At 39.4% G+C, this 16,010-nt stretch overlaps 1 protein-coding gene across 1 annotated transcript; it reads left to right on the top strand.

Moving 5' to 3' along the window:
* Positions 1-14,017: 14,017 nt before the first annotated feature.
* LOC130106010 (zinc finger protein 239-like) lies at positions 14,018-14,830 on the top strand. Its single transcript, XM_056272207.1, has 2 exons — positions 14,018-14,312; positions 14,592-14,830. Exons 1-2 carry the CDS (start codon positions 14,018-14,020, stop codon positions 14,828-14,830), a joined length of 534 nt encoding a protein of 177 aa, XP_056128182.1.
* Positions 14,831-16,010: the final 1,180 nt, after the last annotated feature.

Below are 16,010 nucleotides of genomic sequence, written 5' to 3'. Positions count from 1 at the left end.
TTTAATCTATTTACTTACATCAACTACATATGTAAAAGGATCACGTTTCTAATGTTTTTGTGGAATAATGCACATTATCCAGCTTTGTTGTCGATTTGGCACTTTTGAGACACTCCCTATCTTGAAGTGCCCAAGTGGGGATTGTTGTGAGGACTTTTTCACTTCCAATTCTTAAAACAAGTACATCATCGAATAATATTAAAATTCACTTTTGACATTATGCTTTACAAGGTGACCTAGATGAGATGCAACATCATCCACGACTATTAAGCCATTGTATATCAATTAATGCTGCAGAAAAGATCGAATGTCTAACGAATGTCCAACATAAAACCTACTTAACCCCGCCGTTTGCGCTTGGCAAAGATGTTCAGATAGCCATTGTTTTTTTACAGCCATGGCAAACGACTAAACTCCTGCTTTCTCATCTTACTAGGGCTGTAACGATAGACCAAACCTACAATTCGGTTCGTATCACGATTTTTGATTTAAAAAAAGAAAAAAAAATCATGTTTATGCTGATGCAGTGGTGACGCGTTCATGTAACATGTAAGGGTGGCGCTGCCAATAAAGTATCTAAAAGCTGCCACAAGGAACCGGCAAAAGTAATCATTATGAATATGTCAAATATAGCAAGGAGACATTTTAATTGTTTATTAATAAACAAGTCTTTGTCAGTGTCGGCTGCAAATATAAAAGTGAGGATGCTGACTCGCGATCTTCGCAGTAGTGAACGCGCCAGAGAGAAATGCACATTTCATACGAATTACATAAGCAGAGAGCAGTCTGTAGTCTGTTTTCTTTCGTTTTGAATTGTTCTGTTAAAAAGTAGACATTTCAAGCTTTCTATAGCCTATATTTATCAGGTCTGTAAATATGAAAACGAAATTCACTTTAAAGAAAGCTTTGTGCTTTCTGTTTGAGGTCTCTGTGAAAGTTTTAAAGTCACTTTCATAGCGGTCATGTCCGTAACGGAGAACTGTCACTCACCTCCGTAACATTTGTTTTCCCCTCATAAATGCGAACACGAAAAAAAAGAAAAAAAAAGAGAATATTTTATGTTCTGTGGAGGCCGACCCTTCTTCATCCGGTGGGTAGTATTACTTTTGTTTTGCAGCGTAGTTCATAGAATGACTAAAAAATATTTTGCCACCTAAAAGTTAAAGATTTTTTGTGTCACAGCACATGTGTATTTCCCTCATATTAAATATAAAACGTCTATAAATGTGTAGACTGATATTTTTCTAATGTCTGGACTCCTTTATTTCAGTATTAAATGCATTTTCTGAGAATTTATATTTTGACTGCAAATGCAAATGTCACGTCCATAACGCTGGAATTGCCCAAGTTTAAATAATTTATCCTCAACTAGTTTTTTGGTGTAGGTCTACGTAGTGTTGTCAAAAAACTCGGAACTTCGGTACCAAGTCGGTACTAAAAAAAATTAACGGTTAGAGAGTGACATTTATGGCAGTTTTGGATTAAATAAAAGTAGGCTACAGTTAAGTCAAATAAAACATGTTTTATCTCCTGTATAGTTTGGTAACACTACAATAAGATACCATTCATTAACATTACTTAATGTGTTAACATCAACACATTGAGTGAACAATATATTTTTACAACATTAATTAATGTTTGTGAATGTTATTTAATACAAACACTTGATTGGTCATGTTTGTTCACTTCATTCATTGTGCATTAAATAATGTTAACAGATAAAACTTTTGATTTAAAAAATGTATTTAGTATATTTTTAAATTAACCCCAAGGAGAATAATTGCTATGTATATAACTATGGTTTATTGTTAGGTCATTTTATCTAATGTTATCTAACAAATATAATCTTATTGTAAAGTGTTTTTAATACTACAGTTTCCATCTTTGTAACTGTGATATACACTTTAATATATGTAAATTTTATCTAAATTTAGCTTTGGTACCGAAATTGGTACCGAGAACCGTGGATTTTCACTGGTATTGGTACCGAATACTGAAATTTTGGTACCGTGACAACACTAGGTCTACGTATTTTATTATGTTAACTTCAAATAATACTAATAGTAATTTAAAAATGTGGTAGCCCTATGTCCAACACATCACACTACTGTTATTGTGGCAATTTCAGTAGATCTACTCACTAACATTGTTGTGGAAACACAATAAGAATGGAAACTAAAATATGGTAGTATCGTGCTACAGCGCACATTATATGGCGCCTCAGTCCCAATACTGTAAAACTCGACGTACATTCTCATCACATGTTAATGCAGCGGTAGAGTAACACTCACAGGACACTGCACTTATTCGCAATCCCAAAAGTTCATTATTTGCTCGTGCTTTAAAGCTTTGCCGGGTAAACATTTCATTGGCGTTCTGTTCTAATGCACTTTTTCTGAGCGCGTACTGTAAGGTCCACCCATTGGCCCAACACCGGAATCCAATGGTATGGTCAAAGGAATAATGCGTGTATGTCTTTTCAGCGCTCCAGTGAAGTTCACTTAATTTATTGGAATTTAGTTTAAATAATACTTTAGCTCTACGCTTAATCTGACTCCAATTTCAAATGTTAATCAAATTGAGATTGTGTTTCTTATTAGAAAACAGTCATAAATACTGATTATGAGTTAATTTAGATCTTTGATTATTCTGGCCATTTCATAATTTCAAATATTCGTTCATTAAGGACCTGGTGTCGCTTTGAGACGTCACGTCGCGAGTGTGCGCTCACGATCACAAACTAGCCAGTCCTAAAATAGTCAGATGGTGCAGTGCAAACTATCTTACCCTATGCGGCCGCTCACTGCTGACTCATAGGTGTAATCTTTCTCAATAGTTGCAGCGTACAACATGCTAAGTTAGGAGATAGTCAGGAATCAGAAGGTCTAATGATGTGCCCCATGCTCCATTCATTAGTGCCTTAGGTGTGATCTATCCTGGACAGAGATTTGCGGGAACAACAGACTACACATAATCTACTAGAAATAATGATTCCAGAAAACTTCAGAATAATCAAGGTTAACATTTATTTTTGTCAGGAAAAATGTACCGTGCCAATTTCACAAGTAAATGATTAAAAGCCAATTCAGAAATAATAAATGCATGACATCAATTACTCAAAGATGATTCTAAAAGTAAGCAATGCATTCCTGACAGAGACACACAGTAGTGTGTGAGAGCTTTCCAAGGGGAAAACACTGACACATTACTGCATGGGGGTTGTTTCTGGTTACAGATCCCAAAGATTGCTCTGTTACCTAGCCTTAAATACCCAGACCAGAAAAAGGGTTGTACCAATATTTTCGGGTCAGTTCCTGTACCCCAGGGGGTAGCACCTGGTCTCGGGGGAGAGGGGAGATGTCTTGAAGAAACATCACCCAAAGAGGAACACAGGATTCTCCTAAGTCCTCAATCTTTCTCATATTACCAATGACTGCAATGAAATTAAGACAATTTTACCAATCGCACCGAGACACTTAAAATGATACCAAACACGAAAAGGAAAAACAATAGATTCCCAAGATACATCATATATGATATATAAGCATTCTTAGTGAACTTTTGGTGACTTGACTCAGGGGGAGAGGGAGAGGGGGATGCAGAGATAAGGTAGGAGAAACGTTTGGACAAGACAATGTCCTGTGCTCTGTCTTTGCGATCTTCTGTCCAGGGTGCGTTTTATTGCTTTATGGTGAGTTTTATCTCAGCTTTTGTCTTAGCAGGAAAATCAGTTCTTACAGTACTGAAGTGCGCGCGCACTGTCAAACAGCGCCAAACTGGATTTTTGTTGGGTCAGACCAGATAGCGATGGGGGGCCGAGACTGAGAGAGCTACATGGAAAAAATATGCACCAAACAAGCCACTTTGAAATTTAGCTTTTTTGATGAATACAAAAGTGACCCTCCCCTAGACTACAAAAAGTTGGATGACCCTCCCCTCAACAAAGAATAAAAAGACATGACCCTCCCCTATTTTCCTCCGGTGGCCCTTTCCATAAATACCGAACGGTCCCTAATGCTAAATACTTTGTAAAATAGGAATAGATATTCAAAAAGAAAAGCAGTGTTTCCTCTAGGATTTTTTCCAGCCGTGGTGGCAGGCCCATTTGGCCAGGGGGAGGGGGCGTGGCCCATGAGTGATATTCCCATTGGCCACGCCCCCTTATCCCAGGTGTTTAAACCTCCCCTAAGCATTATAACATGAAAGGCGCCAATAAGAGTGGCAAAGCGATTATGCGCATCCCGTGCGCAGAGTGATGCACTTGAAGCAACGCGAAGTCACAGCGTGCAGCGCTTCGCATTGAAAAATTCAAAGCACAAAGCGAAGAGATTATATCTATCTATGCTTAATGTATTATATCTATGCAACAGTTTATTGAGCCTTTTCTTTTAACAGTTTTAAATTTCAGTTACAGTGTGCATGAAGAACAATTCATAGTGCTCTCTACTCTAGTGCTGTAGTAACAGACACCCGGGAGAAAGGAATATGATTTAGAAAGCGCTATAAACTCCAGCAAGATAAAGTAATTTTATGCAAACTATAGACCTTTATCTACAAATAAAGTATAATAATGGGAACATTGATCTTGAAGAGAGTGTCGTCGTGTTACTGTCGTAACCGAGAGTGACGTGCTGTTTGAATGCTGAATGGAGAATGACTGAGGAGAGATGAGTTTCCATTATCTTTAACTTAACGACTTAAATATACATTTTTACCTCACATTATGCTATTGAATGACTTTAGAAGTCTTGGAATATAGTGCGAAAACTTTATGGTGCTTTACAATGTTTTGTATGCCTTTAGTGGGGCTTAACAATAACACATACAATATCGGACCGAGAAGCTGCAGCCGTGGCGGGATGATTTTAGGTGTGGCGGCGCGCCATGGCAGAATGAATGTAGCGGAAACACTGAAAAGGTAGAGAGAATACAAAGATGGGCATTTAAAAAGGCAAATTGGGAGCAATTTAAGAAGATTTGTGAAGATTATTTAGAGGGAATTTTGGGTGTAACTGAGGATGTAGATGAGTTAAATACCAATATTTGTAAAGCAATACGGAGAGCAGCAGTAGAAGCGATAGGAAAAAATAAATCAGGCAATAGAAAAAAGGTGGTTCCTTGGTGGAATGAGGATTGTAGTGAGGCTGTTTATATAAGAAATAAAGCTCTTAGGAAAGTAAGCAGTATTAATTTTAATGATTTAATAAACTATAAAAAGGCACAAGCAAAAGTGAGGCGTGTATTAAGAAAAGCAAAGAGAAAATATTGGAGGGAATTTTGTGAATTAGGTGATTCTCACCTGAGAAGACAAAGATGCATTCATTTCATTCAGGTGTGTCACAAGAAAGAATGCAAGGAAAATATATATACATATATACACACACACAGACATATATATATATATATATATATATATATATAAATATAAATAATCAAAATATAAATGAAAGTCAAAAGCACATTTTTAGTCATACCTGGAAACAAATCCTGTTCAAATAGGTTATATGGGCCATTCTACGGAATTGGTTCAAAGTTAGAGTTGGAAACATCTTGAAAAGAAAATTGTCTTTTTCCATAAATCTCTTATAAAGTATTATTTTTTTAAAGTATGCCAATACATTTTATTATACATATTTCAAAGGATTCATTATTTTGATATAGCCTAGCTGGAACAAACACTATAACAGTTGATAAGTTTATTTTTGACAAAACATACTATATATTTAAAATATGAGCTTAATAACTGCTAACAAAAGCTTATTTGATGTCTTTTTTAGAGTTAAAACTTTATAATCTATCCTAAACTAGTCACACACACACAGAAACATGATTCAAATTTAAACAGTAGGCTATTTTTGCGTTTACAGACACTAAACGTTATTATATATCGCGATTAGAACAAAGCACAAGAATAAAACACTTACAGTTCAGCTCGCTCCTCGAAGTGAAAATAAACCAGCACTTGTTCTGAGGTAGGTAAATGTCCCAGGATTATTCCTCACAGCCGCGCAAGACGACAGTACATTAATCTGACTAAATATAGTGTGTTTACCGAGTTTATATGGGCGTTTACACGTCACAATGTGTTGCTTCAAATCATTAGCGTTTGAATAGCGCGCGCTCTCCGTGGGCGTGTCACATTAGCGGAATAATGAGATGCGAGAACGATAATGAGAACGGCTGACACATCTCTCTTTAATAGGTAGGTGGACAATCTCTGAGCAATAATGCTGAAGAAAATCTTACCTTCAACGTTTAATAGTGAAATAGGACGAAACTGACTGATGCTTGTAGCATCTTTTTCTTTAGGTATAAAGACTCCACCTGCTCTGCGCCATGCTCTAGGTACAACCTGTTTTTCCCATGCCACTTTTATCAATTTCCACAGAATTCGTAGAACTCCTGAAGCACTCTTGTAAGTCATCTTCATTTATATAGCGCTTTTAACAATGGATTGTTTCAAAGCAACTTTACAGAGATAAACATATCATTTAAGGTAACAGATTGTTTTGGCGTTATAGCGGTTCTTGAATAATATTACTTCCAGCTAAAGTTAACTTTGATTGATTCACCTCCGTCGAAATGATCAGACTTTAAACGCGAACCTGTGATTAACGCAGACGGCGTTCACATGCTCATTCAGAATTCTATAGTTATGTGCTTTTTAAAATATGTGCGCAGGTTTGTAATTCATACAACCCAGCCTAAACAAACTACTTTTCTTGCCTAAAAATTTTGATACAGAATTTTGTTTTATTTTATCACTTCGGGGTACGCGAGCCGGAATTCACAACGCTTTATCTGTAGAGTGGGAAAGGGATCCTCCATAGGGAGAGGATAGTGGATACTTCAGCACTGCATTGTCATCGGGTCCAGGCAAAGCTCCCTCGTCAGATCTGGACACGGCCTGGATCCGGCAGGCTGCGGGAAAACCTCGGGATAAACAAAGACACTAATATTAGCGTAGATGCCATTCTTCTTATGATGTAGCGAGTACATCAAGATTTAAGGGAAGTGTTCCCAGTTCCGGCTGACCTAATCTATGCAGCCTAACATTGAATTTATAGAAGTCTATAATGTATTATGTGTATGCTAGGTCAAAGAGATGTGTTTTTAGTCTAGCTTTGAACTGACAGAGTGTGTCTGCTTCCCGGACAATGGTAGGAAGACTGTTCCAAAGTTTTGGTGCTAAATAGGAAAAAGGATCTACCGCCTGCTGTCGATTTAGATATTCTAGGTATTATCAACTGGCCGGAATTTTGAGATCGCAATAGACGTGAAGGACTATAATGCGTTAAGAGCTCGCTCAAGTACTGCGGAGCTAAACCATTTAGTGCTTTGTAGGTAATCAACTATATTTTAAAATGTATACGATGTTTAATAGGGAGCCAATGCAGTGTTGACAGAACCGGGCTAATATGGTCATACTTCCTGGTTCTGGTAAGAACTCGAGCGGCTGCGTTTTGAACTAGCTGTAGTTTATGTATTAAGTGTGCAGGGCAACCACCCAGTAGAGCATTACAATAATCTAGCCTTGAGGTCATGAACGCATGGACTAATTGTTCCGCATTTCCCAATGAGAGCATATGGCGTATTTTAGATATATTTTTAAGATGGAAAAATGCAGTTTTACAGATACTAGACACGTGGCTTTCAAAAGAAAGGTTGGTATTAAAGAGCACACCCAGGTTCCTAACCGACGACGAAGACTTGACAGAGCAGCCATTAAGTGTTAGACAGTATTCTGGGTTATTACGTGGAAGTTTTTTGTCCAATAATTAGAATCTCTGTCTTTTCAGAATTTAGTAGTAGGAAATTACTAGTCATCCAATTTTTTATATTAGCTATGCATTCCGTTAATTTTGTGAATTGGTAAGTTTCGTTGGGTTTTGAAGAAATATACAGCTGAGTATCATCGGCATAACAGTGAAAGCTAACTCCATGTTTCCTAATGATATCTCCTAATGGTAGCATGTACAGAGTGAACAGCAGCGGTCCTAGTACTGAGCCTTGTGGTACGCCATACTGAACTTGTGATCGATAAGACATCTCTTCATTTACTGCTACAAACTGATAACGGTCAGTTAAGTATGATTTAAACCATGCTAATGCAATTCCACTAATGCCAACATAGTTTTCTAGTCTATTTAAAAGAATGTTGTGGTCAATGGTGTCAAATGCAGCACTAAGATCGAGTAACACTAATAGAGAGATACAACCACGATCGGATGATAAGAGCAAATCATTTGTGACTCTAATGAGAGCGGTCTCAGTGCTATGGTACGGTCTAAATCCGGACTGAAAATCCTCGCAGATATCATTTCTTTCTAGAAAGGAACATAGTTGTGAAGATACTGCTTTTTCTAATATCTTTGAAAGAAAAGGCAGATTCGAGATCGGCCTGTAATTGACTAATTCTGTAGGATCAAGTTGTGGTTTTTTAACAAGCGGTTTTATCATAGCCAGTTTAAAGGTTTTTGGTACGTATCCTAGAGACAAAGATGAATTAATGATATTAAGAAGAGGATATATGACCTCTGGAAACATCTCTTTCAGTAGCTTAGTCGGTATAGGGTCTAACATACAAGTTGTCGATTTAGATGAATTAAACGAGTTGGCAGAATTCTTCCTCTCCTATAGCAACAAATGAATCAAATTTTTCCTCAGGGAGACTACAATGCACTTCCTGATGCGATACTGTGGTAGACGGTTGCATAGTTATAATTTTGTCCCTTATGATATCAATCTTATAAGTGAAGAAGTTCATAAAGTCATCACTGCTGTGTTGCTTTGACACTTCTGAGCTTGAAGCTTTCTTTTTCGTTAGTTTAGCCACTGTTTCAAATAAATACCTAGGATTATGTTTATTTTCTTCTAATAGGTTTGAAAAATAAGCAGATCTAGCAGCTTTTAAAGCCTCTCTGTAAGCAATTGAGCTCTCTTTCCACGAAATCCGAAATACCTCTAGTTTAGTTTTCTTCCAGTTGCGCTCCATTTTTCTGGCTGCTCTCTTAAGGGCCTGAGTGTGCTCGCTGTACCACGGCATTGGACTATTTTCTTTAATCTTCTTTAAGCGCAACGGAGCAACTGCGTCTAAAGTGCTGGAAAAGAGAGAGTTAAACGTTTCTGTTGCAATATCGAGTTCTTCTAAGCTATCCGGGATGCTGAGATGATGAAACTGATTAGGAAGATTATTGATAAAGCAATCTTTAGTGGCAGAAGTTATAGGTCTAACGTATTTATAACACGGAGTCGGCTTTGCAGCCTTGGCTAAATGTAATTTACATGAGACTAGATAATGATCTGAGATGTCATCGCTCTGCTGCAGAATTTCAACGGCATCAATATCTATTCCATGTGATAATATTAGATCTAGAGTATGATTACGACAATGAGTAGGTCCTGACACGTGTTGTCTAACTCCAATTGAGTTTACAATGTCTTTAAATGCCAATCCCAAAGCATCTTTTTCATTATCTACATGTATATTAAAATCACCAACAATTAGTACTTTATCTGCAGCCAATACTAAATCTGATAGAAAGTCCGCAAATTCTTTGATAAAATCTTTATGGAGCCCTGGTGGCCTGTATACAGTAGCCAGCAGAATTCTCAAATGTGATTTATCGTTTACACTATATATTTTTACATTAAGCACCAATACTTCAAAAGAAGTATATTTAAAGCTACATTTCTTAGTGGTTTTGAAAATATTACTATAAATTACAGCAACACCTCCCCCTTTGCCTTTCAGACGAGGTTCATTTTTATAACTGTAATCTTGTGGGGTTGACTCATTTAAAATAATGTAATCGTTTGGTTTTAGCCAGGTTTCTGTCAAACACAGCATATCAAGATTATAATCTGAAATCATATCATTAACTATGAGAGATTTTGAAGTAAGGGATCGAATATTCAGCAACCCAAGCTTTATCATTTGCTCATCTGTATTATATCTGTTTTTTATTTGTTGAACATCAATTAAATTTTTAACCTGACGTTTTTTGGATTTCCAAATTCGGGGAACAGACACAGTCTCTATATGATGATATCTAGGTGAAAGAGGCTCTATGTGATGGGATTTATCTGACCTTGGTGACGTGAGGCCGCTAGCAGACGGTCGGTTTAGCCAGTCTGTCTGCTTCCTGACCTGAGCCCCAGATTGTCATGTTTTATCTCTAAGACTATGAGCCAAATTACTAGAGAGAAGAGCAGCACCAGCCCAGGAGGGATGAATACCATCTCTTTTCAACAGGTCAGGTTTGCCCCAAAAACTTTTCCAATTGTCTATGAATTTTATATTATTCAGCGGACACCACTTCAACAGCCAACCATTCAGTGAGGCCAATCGGCTAACTATCTCATCACTCCTGCGTACAGGAAGGGGGCCAGAGCAAATTACAGTGCCTGACATCGTACTTGCGAGTTCACACACCTCTTTAATATTAATTTTGGTGATCTCCGACTGGCGGAGTCGAACATCATTAGTGCCGACATGAATAATGATCTTAGAGAATTTACGATTAGCATTAGCCAGCACTTTTAAATTTGCTTTGATGTCAGGCGCTCTGGCTCCCGGCAAACATGTGACTATGGTGGCTGGTGTCTCTATTTTCACGTTCCGTGTGATCGAATCACCAATTACCAGGGCACAATCAACAGAATTCTCAGTGGGTGTTTCACTGAGTGGGGCAAATCGATTTGTTATGGGAATCGGAACGGAAGAGTGGTTCTTTGATCCGCGACTAGAGCGGTGATGTCTCACAGTAACCCATCTGCCCTGCTGCACGGGCTCTACTTCAGCCGGAACTGAATCATGTAAAGAGTTCACTATGCTAGGCGCATCCAAAACACTATCTAAAGCTCTAGCATTCTTACCATCCTCAATTAAAGTTTGGATGCGTGTCTCTAGTTCTGAAATCTTCTCCGTCAGCCTGACTGTCTCCTTGCATTTATCACATATAAATCCTATATTGCCATCGGAGAAGGCTATACTAAACATATGACATGTGACACAGGTGACAATAACAGGACAAGAAGACATTACTCACCGTGTTTGTTAACTGATTTCTTACTTACCTGGACTTTATGAACTCAAAGGCGCGGGCGTGCGAGAGAAAATAAATATATAAATGAGCGCACGGGTGGCGCGTTAGCAGGCTAACGTTAGCGAGTTACTAGCGTGCTGTGTTGAAAATAACGGAAGCTAGAGATGTAAGGTTAATCTGAGATGTTGGGTAAGCTGTATTTAGTAGTATAAACAACTAGATAGTAAATGATGGCTCAAAACATAAAGAAATACGAGGCTCAGGCGGAGCTTACAGCCTCGAAGCAAACAAACACACAGCAGGCAGCGAGGCAGACAGGAGCAATCGAAACTCCTAATGGAGTTTGTACACTCTGTACGGAACTCCATTAGGCCCTGGAGATGATGAAGCCCTTGCCTTTCTCACAGCCTGCTCTACCTCTTTCCACTTAGGTGCACAGACCTCCATTTGGTATTCTGGTGGGTTGATAGGTGGGATGTCTGATGGAATTGACATAGGCTCATGCCTTTTTGCATCTGTATGCGTTTCCTCCAAATATCTCTCTAGCTCAACCCTAGATGCTTTTAAGATGCCATTCTTCTCACTGGTGAATAACTTCTTTACGAATTTGAATGGGTCTTTATAGAAATTAGCCCTCGCACGTTCCTTCTTTTTGTAGCGTTTCCGTAGGCGCTCAGCTCTGCGTAATGTTGCCAGCTTATCTTTTATGGCCCTTTGTAAGAGATTGAGTCCCTCCTTCTGACTTTGTTCTGCTCTTTTCCATTGCTTCCTCAGCTGTCTCCTTTCTCTAACTAAGCCTTCAATTTTCTGCTGCCGTCTAGACATTCCAGGAGTAGTTTGTACTTTTTCCTTCCTTTTTTCCACACCAAACCTCTCACTTCCATATTCGTAAATGATGTCCCCAAATTTATCCAGCTTCTTTTTAACTGTACCAGTTAATCTTTCCAATGCGAAGCATAGATCTGTGTTTACCGTGTCCCATGCAGTTTTCTCACAAGCTCTTGTCCATCTAACTCCAGGCCTATGCCCGTTGAGGTTCTTTTCTCTCTTATGCTGTTTAGTCTGACCGGGTTCACAAGTATGAATTTGTTCATCACTAACTGTGCAAGCCCTCCTCTCCTCTATGACAGGAGTGCTGATATCCTGCGAGCTGTGGTTTGCTTCCTGTCGCTGGATTTCATTCGACTGACTTGACTGACTTTGTAAGAAGTACTGATCAATGAGAGGCCCTTGTCCCTTTTCCCTCAAACATTTCATTTTCCTTGATGAATCTTCAAACCCCTGACCGTTGTCGCCTTGCTCCAGCCACAGACACAAGCTTGGAGTTCAATGACTTTACTAACTGCAGATCTTGAACTTACTCTCCATACTCATATCTGTTTCCATTCCTAAGTCGTTAACCATGTTGACCAACATTGAGTAATCTTCCGCCCCTGCTCTCGCAGACTCTAGGGGTATTTTTCTCTTTAATTTCTCAGAAGCCTTTGGCGGGTGTCTCCAGCATCCTGTAAACACGGAGCTGGATACTGCCGACAAGGGTAGCTAACCCTTACCAGCCCCATTGGGGTCTCTTTCCTCCTGTCAGCTGTCTCTCCAGGCTGTCACAAGGTCTTTCCCTTGTTGCCAGCAGCACTATTCACCGCAGTCACTGGACGTATCCAGATCTTCATGATTTCCATTACACAAGAGTAGATGTTAAACCTCATGCTGATTTGTACTCGGCTTTCGCCAAGCTAAGGACAAACTAAGACGTAGCTTTACAGTAACCTATGCTCCTCTCTCTCCATCCATTTACGCTTCTTTCCAAATGGTGATGTGAATCTCCTTCTGTCCGGCGTTAACGGCTGCTGTGTACTTGGCGCGTCAGTACACACAACGGCTGCAACTACAGTGTGGTATCCCCAGTGGACCAGCACGACAACCGTCTGGATTGAGCCGAGTAGGGGACATCTCTAGGGTCTTCAAGTGGGCACCTTCCGTCCTCAGTGTTTCTTCGACTAGCCCACGACACCTCAAGAGGGCTCGACAGTGACTCTGGCGTCCCAGAGTCACCCCCTCCGTCCCCCACTCAACTCAGCCCAGCTTACTGACCTCTACATCCCTCCTGCTGCTGAGACCTAACCACAATCTCACAATCTCTCCGCAACCCAACCATACGCGCCAACCCGTTTGACTAAGGCTGTCGAGCCCCACTGGTGCGTTAATGCAGTTTCAGTGGCAACGGTTCCGTATGGCATACATAATAGTTCTTGCTAAAGAAACATGGGATTTGTGCCTATAATGTTTTTAAAAAAAGGAAGATAAATTTACCTCATTCATGGAATGTTTCAAGGACATATAATCAATTTATAAAAAGGCATCAAATTATCATAATATTTTATAACAGTTGTCTACTTTCTACCATTACATCAGGGCTCACTTTCATGTCCTTTCACTATATATTTCTCTCTTTGAATTATTTTAATGTTCTGAAAATTAAATGTAATATTTTTTCTTTCATGTCAGACCTGATGGAAGAGAGCGAGGCGAGTGAGGAACTGAGTGAAGTGAAGGAGGAGAGAGAAGAACTGAGTGAAGTGATGGAGGAGAGAGAAGATCTGAGTGAAGTGAAGGAGGAGAGAGAAGAACTGAGTGAAGTGAAGGAGGAGAGAGAAGAACTGAGTGGAGTGAAGGAGGAGAGTGAAGAACTGAGTGAAGTGAAGGAGGAGAGAGAAGAACTGAGTGAAGTGAAGGAGGAGAGAGAAGAACTGAGTGAAGTGGAGGAGGAGAGAGAAGAACTGAGTGAAGTGAAGGAGGAGAGAGAAGAACTGAGTGAAGTGGAGGAGGAACATCATGTCAAACCTGGAGAAAAACCTTTGAGTCGCTCAAAGACTAAAAATACATTTTTAAAGAAAAGAAGAGCCAAGAAATCTTTCACCTGCACTCAGTGTGGAAACAGTCTCACAAGCAAACAACATCTTGAGATTCACATGAGGATCCACACCGGAGAGAAGCCATTCTCATGTGATCAGTGTGGGAAGAGTTTCAGTCAATCATCATCCCTTAATGTTCACATGAGGATCCACACCGGAGAAAAGCTGTTCACATGTGATCAGTGCGGCAAAACATTTCTTAGGTCATCACACCTGAAGACACACCTGAGAGTTCATACGAAGGAGAAGCCACATTCATGTTCTGTGTGTGGAAAGAGTTTTTCACAGCGGCAACATTTACATGCACATGAGAGAACTCACACTGGTGTGAGAGAGTACATGTGCTTTGAGTGTGAGAAGACTTTTACTTCAGCAAACATTTTAAAACAGCACCAGAGAATTCACACTGGAGAAAAACCTTACAAGTGTTCACACTGCGACAAGAGATTCATTGTGTCGGCAGATCTGAAAAAACATGAGAGGATCCACACTGGAGAAAAACCTTACAAGTGTTCACACTGTGACAAGAGATTCAGTCAGTCATCAACTCTGAAAACACATGAGAGGATCCACACTAGAGAACAACCTTACAAGTGTTCACACTGTGACAAGAGATTCATTGTGTCGGCAGATCTGAAAAAACATGAGAGGATCCACACTAGAGAAAAACCTTACAAGTGTTCACACTGTGACAAGAGATTCAGTCAGTCATCATCTCTGAGAACACATGAGAGGATCCACACTGGAGAGAAGCCGCACACGTGTGATCAGTGCGGGACGAGTTTCTCTTTAAAAACTCACCTGAAGCTACACATGAAGATCCATACACAGGGTTTCCGCGGGGCATTAAAAAGCATTAAAAGTCCTTAAATGGATTTTGCAAAAATAAAGGGCCTTAAATGGGATTAAAAAGCATTAAATTTGATCCCTACACGGCATTAAACATTTTGAAAGTTTTGAAGAGAATTTGATATCAATTTACAGCGTTTGCCTCGAATGTGACTTTGCAGGCGGAGGCGCTCGGTGTCTGAACACTCAGACCTGCCAACCTTACGCATTTTGTGTAACGGGTACTCATTTTGACCTTAAAGGGATAGTTCACCCAAAAATGAAAATGATGTCATTAATGACTCACCCTCATGTTGTCCCAAGCCCGTACGACCTCCGATCATCTTCGGGACACAGTTTAAGATATTTTAGATTTAGTACAAGAGCTTTCTGTCCCTCCATTGAAAATGTATGTATGGTATACTGTCCTTGTCCAAGCTAATAAAGGCATCATCAAAGTAGTCCATGTAGTCCAGAATTTTTGTTATTTTTGGACCAAAATTTATTTTCGATGCTTCAAAAAATTCTAACCCACTGAAGTCACATGGAGTACTTTTTCTGAGTTGTTCCAGGAAATATATATACAGGTCCTTCTCAAAAAATTAGCATATTGTGATAAAGTTCATTATTTCCCATTATGTAATGATAAAAATTAAACTTTCATATATTTTAGATTCATTGCACACCAACTGAAATATTTCAGGTCTTTTATTGTTTTAATACTGATGATTTTGGCATACAGCTCATGAAAACCTAAAATTCCTGTCTCAAAAAATTAGCATATTTCATCCGACCAAGTGTTTTTAATACAAAAAAAAAAAGTCAACCTTCAAATAATTATGTTCAGTTATGCACTCAATAGTCAATACTTGGTCGGGAATCCTTTTGCAGAAATGACTGCTTCAATGCGGCGTGGCATGGAGGCAATCAGCCTGTGGCACTGCTGAGGTGTTATGGAGGCCCAGGATGCTTCGATAGCGGCCTTAAGCTCATCCAGAGTGTTGGGTCTTGCGTCTCTCAACTTTCTCTTCACAATATCCCACAGATTCTCTATGGGGTTCAGGTCAGGAGAGTTGGCAGGCCAATTGAGCACAGTAATACCATGGTCAGTAAACCATTTACCAGTGGTTTTGGCACTGTGAGCAGGTGCCAGGTCGTGCTGAAAAATGAAATCTTCATCTCCATAAAGCTTTTCAGCAGATGGAAGCATGAAGTGCTCCAA

Source organism: Rhinichthys klamathensis, unplaced genomic scaffold (assembly GCF_029890125.1).
Source record: "Rhinichthys klamathensis goyatoka isolate OS25496 unplaced genomic scaffold, OSU_Roscu_1.1 h1tg000331l_1, whole genome shotgun sequence".
Classification (NCBI taxonomy): Eukaryota; Metazoa; Chordata; class Actinopteri; order Cypriniformes; family Leuciscidae; genus Rhinichthys; species Rhinichthys klamathensis.
Note: the sequence above shows the minus strand (reverse complement) of the source record. Positions and strands in the feature narration are given on the sequence as shown.